The sequence below is a fragment of the Haliotis rufescens genome, unplaced genomic scaffold (assembly GCF_023055435.1).
Source record: "Haliotis rufescens isolate VD_foot unplaced genomic scaffold, xgHalRufe1.0.p SCAF_1, whole genome shotgun sequence".
NCBI classification, from domain to species: Eukaryota; Metazoa; Mollusca; class Gastropoda; order Lepetellida; family Haliotidae; genus Haliotis; species Haliotis rufescens.
Genome location: NW_025963779.1, coordinates 61,694,224 through 61,707,528, shown reverse-complemented (window position 1 = coordinate 61,707,528; position 13,305 = coordinate 61,694,224). Strand labels below are relative to the sequence as shown.

The window sequence follows — 13,305 nt, the reverse complement described above, 5'->3', positions numbered from 1 at the left end:
TACTAATGTTATAGGTATAAAAAACATCTTTGCCAGTAGCTGCATGAAACATACTAATGTTATCATGTTTAAGTTTCTTTTTTCGGTTTATAAGTTCATAAAACACTTCCCCTTGGGTTTTTATGATATTTAAAACCCTCGTTCTTTTAACCCTCGGATGCAAGTTTTAAATATCATAAAAACCCTCAGATGTGCTTTATCCTACACATAGCGACTAGCTGAACTACTTTTTGTTAAACAATCTTACGACACAATATAATCCTCGGACAAAGTTTAAATGAAGTATTAATGGAATGCTAATGATAAAGTATGATGAACACACTGAAGATTATTGAACACCATGAACACATATGAACTTACTATCCTAGGATATGGTACTCTTCCAAATGAGTAAATCTCCCACAGTAGAATGCCAAAACTCCACATGTCAGATTTGTTTGTAAAGGCCTGTAAAATCAATTGATAAAGCATATCAGCATTCTTTGAAGATGGATAACTGTGACTGTATGGTTTAGACAGGACTGACAGGTACAGTGTGCACTCGAGAATAGTGCTTTCACTAAAATTGCTATTTCAGCAATACAATCAGCTGTACACACATTTTCCCCAAGATGTACCAGTGATTCATTTTAAAATACCGACTGAAAAGAATTTTTTGAATGGATGACACTTTTTTATGGGAAACAACTTCTTTATTCTTTGTAACAATGATTCAGGGCTACTTCTTGCCTCTTCATCAATGTTTCAGGGCAAATGATGATAAAGGGGCAAGAAGTACCCCTGAAACGTCATTACAAAGAATAAAGAAGTTGTTATCCCCCCAAAAGTGTCATGTATTCATGTTCTTTCAACTTCTATATCCCTTTCAAAGACATTGTATCTGAAACCATTACCCTCCAAGAATAATATATTCAAATATTTTGTGTTTTTAGCTGTTACTTTTACTATCACTACAATTATCCTTCAGTGTTGACGGAGGAAACACCACTGCCTAGCACTCGTGAGGTTCTGTCTGCTGCTGCTTCTGACTTACATTGTCCCGTAATGCCTCAGGTGCTGTCCATTTGATCGGGAACTTGCCACCATCTGTGCTGAAGTCTTCAAATTTAGCTAAACCAAAGTCGGAAACCTGCCAAGAAGCATATACATTGTACATATTAAACTGTAATCATTTGTGATAAAACATCACAGCAAGATCTATTATGAGAGTCAATACATGGGTCAAAACTAAAATATCATGCAAAATGGAACCGATACACTGAGCTCTCCAACTACTAACTGCACAAATACTAAATTATTACCTTCGAGGGCAAACATATCGGGGTTAAAAAAAATCATATGTTCCCTAGGGTCAAATCATGTCATGAGACAACAGCGTATTGTTTCCATCATCCGGACGGCATTGTTGACGTCATTCAAATCTTATTTTGGCATTGAGGTCGAAATGATGTTGCACTAGAAACGACGTCATAGGTGAAGATTTTACACAACATTTCAGAGTATATACTTACTCCTTCATGAGGTGAATGATGAAGGAGTAAGGATATACTCCGAAACAACGTGTTCCTTATCATAAAAAGGTGACATCCATAAATTCTCTTCCTTATGTCATCTATGATGATTCCCCAGAAATAAGTGGTACTGTGCCGTTACTCTCTAAAGCATGGCAATTTTATGATGTTTTTCAAGCTCGGTCAATATATTTATCCCTTTATGATGCATGCAAAACGTCATCCTTGTACTCAAAGTGGTTTCTGAGAAAATCTGTCCAAAGTGGGGTACAGAGCATCATGTCTAAAAATTCAGACAAGGGACATAACTTTGTAAAATATTATGTCCCCATCCTGTGTTTCGAATTTGACCGAAATAGGTACTTTAGAAATAAACGACAAGTGGGAGTTGTTTATTGTACAATAAAATACTCCAGGGAGAATTAACCATGAGGGGCACATGTTGCGAGCAGATGTTCGAATCTCTAGAAATGATGTCATGGTAGAGCAATGTTTTATCGTGAAATAGATCACGCTTCGTTCTTCATTGGTCTCTGCGAATATCGCATAGCTACTTCATATTCCTTAGTACTGCATGCGAAATGTTATACTTCTATCCATAGTGGTTTCCAAGGAAACCTGTCCTGTGCACCATGTCAAAAGATCAAACAAGGGCCATAACTCTGTCAAATATTAATTCATGATGCTGGGTTTCGAACTCATTCAACACATGTACTCTGTATTGATGTATGCAAAATGTCATCCTTGTCAATGGTTTAAACAAGCAACTGGTTTCCACTAAAGTTGGAAAGAGCCCAAACCTACATCCCCAGCCCCATTGCTTGCAGGGTATAATAACATGTACTGGTTACCCTTCATCAATTACTAAACTGTGAAGACAAATAGTTTGGTAAACCGAGCGAGGAATTTAAACAGAACTACTTCAGCTGTTGTTGATGTTACTTGTATCAGTATCATAAGTATACTACTACTGTTTTGGGGTGTCCAGTTGTCTCCCTCCCATATTCTTTACTTCTATTTCATTATTTCAAGATCATTTTGCAATCCAGTGTATACTGTAAGAACAGATTATAAAAGTACCTTCGCTGTTCCATTTTCATGTACGAGGACGTTACGGGCTGCTAGATCCCTGTGCACTAGGTTCTTACTCTCCAGGTAGTCCATAGCTGCACACGTGTCACTGCAAAACATGACCCTCCATGTGAACTGATATCACTTCATTGATTAGATTAGTTGTCCTCTATAAAAGTGACCAATCTTACTGGCTATTAAATATTCATCAGTAAATATTGAACCTGAACAATAAATCAAATTAATAAAAAAAATGATCCTATTTATGTCCAAAAATGTTAACATGACAACTGACATAAGTCTGGTGACCGATGGACTAAAAGACGGTTTCAAAAAAAAGGCTCTACTGGTCTACAATTTGCTAGGGGCGGTCGGGTAGCCTAGTGGTTAAAGCGTTCGCTCGTCACGCCGAAGATCCAGGTTCGATTCCCGACATGGGTACAATGTGTGAAGCCCATTTCTGGAGTCCCCCACCGTGATATTGCTGGAATATTGCTGAAAGCGGCGAAAAACCATACTCACTCACTCACTCACTACAATTTGCTGAGCTGACAACTAGCAAATGAAAATGAATGAATCCATTTATAGTTTTTAACTTACGTGGCAAAGTTAATCTGGTCCTTTTTTGTGATGACACTGCGACCACGACTTCGGAGATACTCTACCAAGTTGCCTTTACCCATGAACTCTGTTACAAGGAAGAACTCATCACTGAGGACTACACCAATCAGTTGGACCAGGTTGGCGTGTCGTAGAGACCTGTTGGGAAACAAGCAGTGCATTTACAACTTCTCTTGTCTGCACACAGCAAGGGCTGAACTGAGAAGCATGGTAGTGAGTTTCTCTGTCGTGCATGCCACTTTTTAAGCACCTGCCATTTTATACTTCATTCTGCCATGGCTAGCTTTTACCAATTATCGTCTACCAAGCTGAAAATGTATCTGTTATACACACAAGATGCACACACAGGAAATAAGTGTGACATAGATGTGGTAATGTTTTGAGATAACTCTCAGGTGATTAGAAACACTGGGATGGAAATTCTGTTAAAGCATGGCGGCAGCAGAAAGCACTCACACCACTGAAGATGGGGCACTCATACACAAATAATGGGAGATACCCAGACATGATAGACTGATGTTTTGGCACGTGGGATGAAGGAACTTACGTCATTACGGATGCTTCCTTGAGAAAGGTCTGCTCAGCTTTGTCCTTATCTTTCAGTTGTTTGATGGCAACAGCCTGTCCTTTGTACACTCCCTTGTAAACATCTGTAACATAGTGAACCTCTCATATAATCCCTTGTAAACATCTATAACATAGTGAACCTCTCACATAATCCCTTGTAAACATCTGTAACATAGTGAACCTCTCATATAATCCCTTGTAAACATCTGTAACATAGTGAACCTCTCATATAATCCCTTGTAAACATCTGTAACATAGTGAACCTCTCATATAATCCCTTGTAAACATCTGTAACATAGTGAACCTCTCATATAATCCCTTGTAAACATCTGTAACATAGTGAACCTCTCATATAATCCCTTGTAAACATCTGTAACGTAGTGAACCTCTCATATAATCCCTTGTAAACATCTGTAACATAGTGAACCTCTCAGATAATCCCTTGTATACATATGTTAGGCTAAAAAAGTAATAGTCTTGGTCATCAGGCACTGCATGCATCATCATAAAGTCTGCCACATGATTCGTTTTTATTTCCATATTTCCTTTTTCAAAAAACATTCCTTAAATTATCATCTTAAACACAACCCAAGCAGTAAAATGCTACAATACTTAAAAACAATGCAATCCAATATAGTGTGCAGTTACTTTCCATTACATGTCGCTACTTTACTGCGCATCTCGTGTTATGGTCATGGCGGTAATAGGAGTTGGTGTGCTTGTTTTGCCTTTTGCAAATCCGTCAATGAAAACATGAAAATTTTACGATAAAACTCCTCTAGACATGATCATGATGATGATTTACAAATTCAATGGTATTTGTGCACAGTATGCCGGACAATGTTTCAGAGATTAAGATTACATGTGTATTTGTTTCGTAAAAATGCGAGAAATAGCAATCAGCTGTTCAAACATTTTCTCCACTATGGATGATTTAGTCTAAAAGATACTTAATGTCATAGCAAGTATCGTAACTGAAAAGAAATTTCAATATAGTGACAGGAAGACCAAAGACTTTGTATCTCTAACGACTAATGTTCGTTTAAAAGTAGTTCATGGTGAGATGATGTGATTTGCCGATCAGTTTATACATGACTTCGCTTAATTATGCTCATGTGTACAGTTGGCTTCTTTGACGTCCACTTTCATCTCGCAAATGGGAGAATTGAACTGGCAGAGAGAATCCATGATCCAGGACAATTAAACATGTAATACTTGTGAAAAAAGCTAAAATGATATAGGAATCTGTAGCATTGCAACATACTGGTTTCCTTGATCCTGACATTACTTACTTCCAAACTCTCCCTTGCCAATTTTCACCCAATCGGAGGGATTATCCATCTTGATGACCCAGCCGCTGGACTGGAAATCTTGTACACTGACCGTCGCAAAACTCTCCCCATCCTTTTTGACAGGGCGCACTAGCCTTGTACACAAGCCGTCAGCATCAGTCTTGTAATGCTAACAATACAGGGACAGGAGTTACAAAGGTTACATGATCCATACAACAGACTCTTCTTACATTGAGATTTATACAATGCCTGGCGGTTCTAGCTAACACAAACTCATTGAAGCAGAGGAATAAGGATTGATATCAAACATTGAAATTGAAAATAGAAATAGTTGAATATAAATCTGATGAGTAAAATGAAACTGATAACCATGACTGAGTGTAGATTGGAGAAAATAGTAGCATGAGAGAGATTCATCATGTTTATTGAAGATGTCAATATTTGTTATTGTGACGTAGGTTTCTGAACAAGTCCACGCTAGTATAAGTACAACACTTCTACATGGCATGCAGCATGCTGTCACACTATTATCATGGGCTAACACTTATTGCAGGGGTGTGCAAATATCAACTGTTTGCAACTTGTCCCTGGACAAGGAAACTGTACAAAATCACAAATGGAGACAAGCATTTTTTTTATGTATAAATAAGATGTAAAATATATTTCCATCCACGAAGAGTGACTTTGTCCATTCCTAGTCCATAATCAAATGTAAATCACATGTTATCAACAGCCAGTCTGACCTGCCAGGACTTCATGGTATACAGTGATTTGTTCTAAATCATGACCAAAATTGGTCATAATGCCGTCTGTTAGGTTGGTCAATGATGATGATGCTTATATTCTTTCAAAGCTACATTTAGTACTTGCTACAAATATTTGATCACAATTGACTGACTGTCTGCTATGTTTTAAGGTTGTATGGACAACTGAACTCCTGAAGCTGACTGTATTTTGTGTCAGACGATCTGATGCAACAAACTGGGCAAGTCAGACATTGATTTTCCACACCCCTGACATTGGTATAGAAGCATTCTCCCAATGCTTAGAGCTGTAGTGCAACATCATTCCGAAGTGCACAAGTAAATTACTTCAATTGATTATCATGCCTACTTCCTTCACATCTGCTACAACCATGGTCGTCCATGTGTTCAAGCTGAACATATTAACTCCCTTTCAGGTTTCTAGTAATGCACTTCTGTACACTCTCTATGGTCATGTATTTATAGCTCATCAAGTTTGGTTCGTAATTTCTCAATTTGTTCTGCTACCTGTACTAATTCGGCCAGGTTCCGAAAATACCCCTCTTCATCAACCGTGAGCCTGTTGTTGCGGTAGAGAATGCGATAATGTTCCACCTTATTGCCACAACACACACACAGCGTGTAGTCCCCGGGGTAGTTGCTGCTCTCTCGTATAAGGAACAGACCATCTTCAGGGGGCTTCAGCAGCACCTCAGCTTGAACCCGTGTTATTTTACCATGAAACCATCTACAAGGAAAGCAGGGGGAAGCATACACAGAGCTGTCACTACAAGGGACTAGTGTCATGAGTAGAGAATGGGTCAGTCAACTCGGCTACAATCACAGACTTCCCATAATCTGTCCAAGATCCTCGATCACTTTTAGCTATGGTGTTAGCCAAGGAAAGAGAAACGTATTTAGGATAAGACAAAATAATTGAAAATCTAATTCATAAATCCTTATATCTGATGGGTATAAAGAGAGTAAAAAAGATTCATGAATTGGACACATGTCCACACTTTACATATAGTGACACAAACAGAACTATGTAACCATGGGAACTGGCAATTAAATAGAGCATGGAACAAACCTTGACCCACCCATCCAACATTTTGATATGACATTTCTATAACAAGTTGTCACTGTTAATACCACCCAACAAGAAACCAAATTGTCTGGTACGCCCATCACTGATAATCCAACAAAACACGGATGGACCAAACTCAAAATGTGAAACTTATTTGATAGAGCCCACATTGATCACAGAATCGGACAAAGCTCAGGTTTATCACTCCACCCAATATGGTCCTTAATATGTAATGCATAAAAGATAATGTTTTTTTGCCTCCAGTCCAATCTGTAAACCATAAAATTATGACATGTTGCCTTAGCAAATAAGAACGTGACATCCTTGTTGTCTGCTCTCACGACAATCTGAGTCACATGATACCAATGCTAATCTAGATGGATGATATATTATCAGATTGTAAGGAAGTTCTTGTCTTGCTCAACTTTCTGGTATCTGGTGGCAGCTGTTAAACTACACCTGGGGCAGGAGGATGTAATAGACGCAACAGGATGCTGTATCGCATAACCTGGCCCAACAAGCTATTAACTGTGGGAAGCAGGCTGTCTTCCTCACATCAAAGTCATTGTTGAGGAAGATCGATATTGACATTGTAGTATGAGACAATGGTGGTAACTTGAACTAGGGCAGCACAATTGTGATAACTTCAGTACAGGACACCCACATACATGAGCCGGAGACAAGGGACACCCATATCTCCCTGAGAGATGGGCCAGGGTCAAGGATACAATTTTGTCAGTTCAAACCATCAGTTCTGCCACTCAGTAAACCACCAGTCAAGCAATGTCAAATAATTTGAAACCACAAACCAAATCGATTCAACTGACATTCACATGAACAGATTATTTGAAAAATATCAAATCCGTTTCGCACAGACGATTCTGCAAAATAAACAACCATCACTAGATGAGATAAGATAATGTAATATATCAACTGCAAAACATTCGTTGCAAACTTTAAATTCCAAACCCAGGCAGAGCATCCCTATGTTGTTGACATGTGTTATCAGTCAATGAAATGTCATCAGCAAAGGTACATGTAATCAGCATGATCAGCCGACACGCAGATGTTTAGTGGAGGACTGAAGGAGTGAGTGAGTGAGTGAGTGAGTGAGTTAGGTTTCAGTTATAGCATGGCATAGCAGCTTAGTGCAGAAGAAACGACCCAAGTGATGCAAGTCAACTGTTACCACATCGCTTGGGTTGGTGCTGGCAAACCAAGGGTCATAATCAATATAAACCTGGGATTCAAACCCTAAATCTGCAGATCCTGGCACAAGTGAGGGATGCATCTGTGCACAGCATCACCTTAGACCACTGTCATGAATACAAGTGGGAATGGCTCCTTCATGCACATGTGAACACATAAGCTGTTTGGATCACATACTTTCAAAAATAGCATATAGAGACATAAAAAGTGAAAATGTGATGAATAGCAATCATGGTGATATAGGTTGAAACAAGATGCAGAAAAACAAGAAAGAATTCACCAGCGCCAGAAAAACTACATCATGTGAGTGACCTGCATCAGCCTAAGTGTTAATATGTTGTTTTTATTATTCCTTAAACTGTGAGGAAGTATGACATGTTATAATGTTAATGTTTGTACACACATGACAGCAAACATGCTCACACATTGGTGGAATGCAATAGCTTGGATATCATCAAGCATAGAGATATAATCAAGGTAGGTTCATGCCAGGCTGTGACAAGGGGAGGCAACCACACAGGGATGTGCACAGTACATGGTTAGTACCCACAATGCACTGGACAAAATGGTGACTGAGACCAACAACAAACTTCCACATGATTACATGTTCAAACACACACGACCAGGTGCTCTGTGCACTAACCTAGGACACCGTGCACACAATGACAACCCCCTTTATCCCTCTCACACTACAAGGCCAGCAGGTTGGCTGTCCAGTGGCAGACAACATTGGTCTCATCCAACTCCTTTCGGACTAGTTATTTATATAAAATAACTACACTTGGGGATAAAATAATGTGTCGCTCCAGATTATGACGAGTCTAACAGACTAGTGAACCCTGCTTTCTTGTTGTACGATGTGCATAATGTGCTCTCTGACCATGCTGATATATCTGATGAACATAAGTGAGTGAGTCTGGTTTTACACCGCTTTTAGCAATATTACAGCAATATCACGGCGGGGGACACCAGAAATGAGTGAGTGAGTGAGTATGGTTTTACGCCACTTTTAGCAATATTCCAGCAATATCACGGCAGGGGACACCAGAAATGGGCCTCACACATTGTACCCATGTCAGGTATGATATACATAAATGTATGGATGCCATGAGTCTGTATGCACTCTGCAACTTTAGCCACTAGTCCAAAGCCTTGGTCTCTTAAAATGTCTTTCAGTCTTGTATGCTTTGGTAAAAAGCACCATAATCTACTCGAACTGATGTCAACTGAGATACTGGACTCAAATGTCTGTGACACAGACTGCAGTATGAAGTGGCTTGTAGCCACCAGAGTCAAATCATTATTGATTTACCATGTGTCCAGCCATAGAATTATTTCTAACAAATGGATAACTATTTTGACATGGTGCGAAAAAAAACATAGCCTATTTAAATCCAAGGCAGTATGAACACAACATTTTTTGTGTACGCCGTCCTAACAAATGAAAGGTATTACTAGTGGCCATGAAGGTATGCTATTCCTTGGGTGTGAGACTCACTATCTATGCACAGGTGTGCCAGTCCTGAGGTGTGAGTTTGTTGTTTAACGCTGCACTCAGCAATATTGCAGCACTCAGCAATATTCTAGCTACAGTAAACTACGGTTATAACGAACACCCTTATAATGAACACGCTTATAACAAACTGACGTATATAACGAACTGACTTTTTAGTCCCGACTATTTTCTGTAGTTATGCTGTATATATGCTTATAACGAACTATGGTTATAACGAACTAAAATAGTAGTCCCTTTGAGTTTGTTATAACCTAGTTTACTGTGACGACGGTCCGTAAATAATCGAGTCTGGACCAGAAAATCCAGTGATTGATATCATGAGCATCATTCTACACAATTGGGATATGATGACATGCATCAACCAAGTCAACCCGATACAACAAGCATAGTCACCTTTTACAGCAAGCATGGTTTGCTGAAGACCTCTACTACCCCGGATCGTCACGGGTTTGAGGTGTGAGGCCAGCTGGACACACACATACACTACTCTTGATGTGTGAGGCTAGATGGCTTTTACAAAGGTCCTGACATATTAGAGTGAGACATGGAGAGTGCTAGTCTTGAAGTGTGAGAGGGAAGACAAGGCAACACAAGAGACATCCAAGCTACCTGAACCAACTCTATCAGGTTGTGAAATGTACAATCTCCTCCATCCACTTCCAGCTCTCTGTTACGAGCCAACACCCGATAGTGATCAACTCTCCCTTCATACACAACTGATAAGGTGTAGTCGCCATGGTAATGGACACTGTCACGAATCAAAAACACTCCATCCTCCTGAAATTTCAACAGACGTTCTGCCTCTTCCCGTGTCATACGACCATGATACCATCTACAAGAGAATAGTAGACTTGGTGAGGTCAATTCCTGCTATAGACTACAAGAGAGCAGTTGACTTGGAAGGACCCTCTGTACTCTTAATTAGTGATGACTTGCAAGCTGAAAGCTACCATAATGTACAAGATGACAGACTTGATCTGTCCATCTTCAGGACACAAGTAGACTTGGTGACACCCTATCAGGCATGACATACGCTGGTGGAATTTCTGACACCTGCATCTGAAAACCATTTGCTCCATAAGAAACATCAACACCACCTCATGAAATGAAATGTGTGGCATTATTGCACAGCCAGTAGCCTTTCCACTAGAAACCAAGAACTGATAATCAACATCATCGATATCCAGGTCCACTTGATAGATCTGAAAAAGCTTCAAGTAATACCATAGAGCAGTGCTATGTGTTGACTCAACAGACTCAACAACCTGGAAAACGAGTACATCCACTCATCCAGCCACCTTACGTTCCTGATGGGAAGCGGAGACAACAAACTCGTACCTAAAGGCCTACAGCTAAGAAGCCCTGACAACTCACCAGCAGCACACACCATCCTCCAGAAAGCCTCACAACATCTCGTCATAGAACGGATGCGCCACCATGCAAAACCAAGTCCCTCACCCTAGATGCCATCACAAAGCATCAGGACTACCTTCAATCAGTTCTTACAGAACAAACATACTCCACCCTCAGAAAGATTCAGACCAACAGCAACTGCAACCTGGATTCTGCCACAAAGACTCACATAGCCAAGTTCATCACTTGCTTGATAACGGTGTAAGAACCTACACCAAAACGTCGCTCCTCATTGTAATAAAGAAGTTGTTCATCCATATATCTTATCCTTACTTAATAACCATAGAGCTAACCAGGCATCCAGATAGGTAACATCACCGTGGAATAAGTGATATCCTTTTGTGTCAACATGGACAAACTTCATGACAAATACCAAACTATGTGGTTGATGTTGTGTATGCCAGACCATGATGCCCCAGAGCAGTTTGTTTGTTTGTTGTTTATGCCACATGTGGCAATATTCAAGCTATATGACAGCAGCTCGATCTGACACACCAGTGACTGATATTATGAGCAACATCACACACTATCAGGGTACGCTATCGACACTATGAACCAGGTCACCAAACGTGACCAACCAATCCACTTAGTTACCTCTTACTCGAAGTATAGGTTGCTGGGGAACTAATCTTACAGAGAATCCTAACAGGGTCAGGAGGAACCTCCACAATAGTGACACCCTGAAAAGACAGGTGCTGTTGGGATCAGGGAAATGCACCTTCATCATGACTAACAAGCCTTGAACAAGTTGTCACAAGGCCATACTCACATATACGTCCCAGGCAAATTTCCGGACACATATAGCTTACAGTAAAACAAATGTGAAGACTCCAGTAATAAAGCTCATTTCACATTCTTTCAATTTTGAGTTATTCACAATGAAAATCATTCATAAATTTCATTTTTAAATTAGTTCCTGTAAGTACTGTTCTGATATTTGCTACATATTGATTGTACACGTGTACGTACGGCATTGCATGGAGGGGCACGGATGTGCGGGGCTGTACATAGGTGGCTGGGATCATCCCTTCCTTGCCAGTGCTGTCCTTGGCACGATACCAGTTTGGATCCTGCAAAATGAGAAGAAACAAAATGGACCAAAACTCAATGGCCGCAATGTTTTGAACGAAAACTAAACACAAATGTGTTTGTTGGAGAACTCTTATACCAGCCATGTTGGAGGTACATGACCATGATGACAGCGGCCTGTAAACCAGTGGGAGACATGATGAGCCGCATCCCCACTGCAGTGGTTCAATGAGATCAACCGAGTGACCAGCCTGACCACTGATTACATTGAATCTCCCCTTACAACAACATGCAATAGACTATAATAGAGTTCTGAGGAACTATTCCAATCAAGCAAATGTTAATCATCATCATAATCATTCCATACTTCCAAGTATAAAGGCTTCCATTTCAATTTAATTTTTATATCATTTCCCTCATATTCTGTCAAGTCCCTTTAATCTGACATCATTGGTTGCATTTGATTATGTCGGATTAACGATTATATCAGATAAACAAAATTAAGGTTACGATAGGTAACGAAACAAACACATAATAAAAAATAAAAATGAAAAATGCATATTACATTGTTCATTAGCGGAATATGTTTTCTAATCATGCAACCTCTAATGCTTAGCACAAAACAACTGTTACGGACTGTATGACTTATTCAAAATACTTTAAAAAGGATAGCCTGGAATGGAAGTCGCCAGTTTGAAACTGGTACTGCAAAGCTTAAGAAAGCTGACTTCCTGTTAGTCATTTCATTGGTCGGTCATATCTCTGCATCCGTTGTAATTTGCTGCTACAAGCCGACTCATCTCGCATCAAAACACGGACTCTGTATTCAAGCATTGCATACACATGATATAGATCACTCGGAGCACTCCCATGCACATTTGATCCGTGACCATGCACATTTGATCCGTGACCATGCACACATACCAAACAATAATCCTGAGACAATATTAACTCACCCGTGTAGATCGGACTATAAAGAGAATATCTCCCTTCTGGAAGGGAAGGTCTTCATGTGACTTTCCAGGGAAGTTGTAGTTGGCAATAACCTCCATGCCCTGGGTCCATGGACCATTCGCCTGCAAAGAGAACTCAGCTATAGAGACTACTGGCAATCCCTTGCTACCACCTAGTCCAGTTCACGGTAGTCCGCAAGCCCCAGACTACTAAAATGTGCTGAGGACAAGGGAAAATCCAATGACGGAGGTCGTCATAGACTTGTAGCATTTGAGACCTATAATTCTGAGCC

The 13,305-nt window shown here is 40.0% G+C and overlaps 1 protein-coding gene across 3 annotated transcripts in view; it reads right to left on the bottom strand.

The window, feature by feature from the left end:
• LOC124145037 (tyrosine-protein kinase CSK-like) overlaps positions 1-13,305 on the bottom strand; it is a 44,355-nt gene that overhangs the window by 6,024 nt on the left and 25,026 nt on the right. For 2 of the 3 annotated variants that reach the window (XM_048398963.1, XM_046514685.2), the window contains exons 3-11: positions 13,016-13,135; positions 12,000-12,100; positions 10,227-10,449; positions 5,063-5,231; positions 3,751-3,853; positions 3,183-3,341; positions 2,592-2,691; positions 1,034-1,129; positions 361-447 (exon numbers count right to left, since the gene is read on the bottom strand). In XM_048398963.1, the coding sequence (XP_048254920.1) occupies positions 361-447; positions 1,034-1,129; positions 2,592-2,691; positions 3,183-3,341; positions 3,751-3,853; positions 5,063-5,231; positions 10,227-10,449; positions 12,000-12,100; positions 13,016-13,135 (1,158 nt within the window). Of the gene's footprint in view, positions 1-360; positions 448-1,033; positions 1,130-2,591; positions 2,692-3,182; positions 3,342-3,750; positions 3,854-5,062; positions 5,232-6,333; positions 6,554-10,226; positions 10,450-11,999; positions 12,101-13,015; positions 13,136-13,305 lie in introns of all 3 variants that reach the window. The other variant, XM_046514682.2, reaches the window with a different exon arrangement.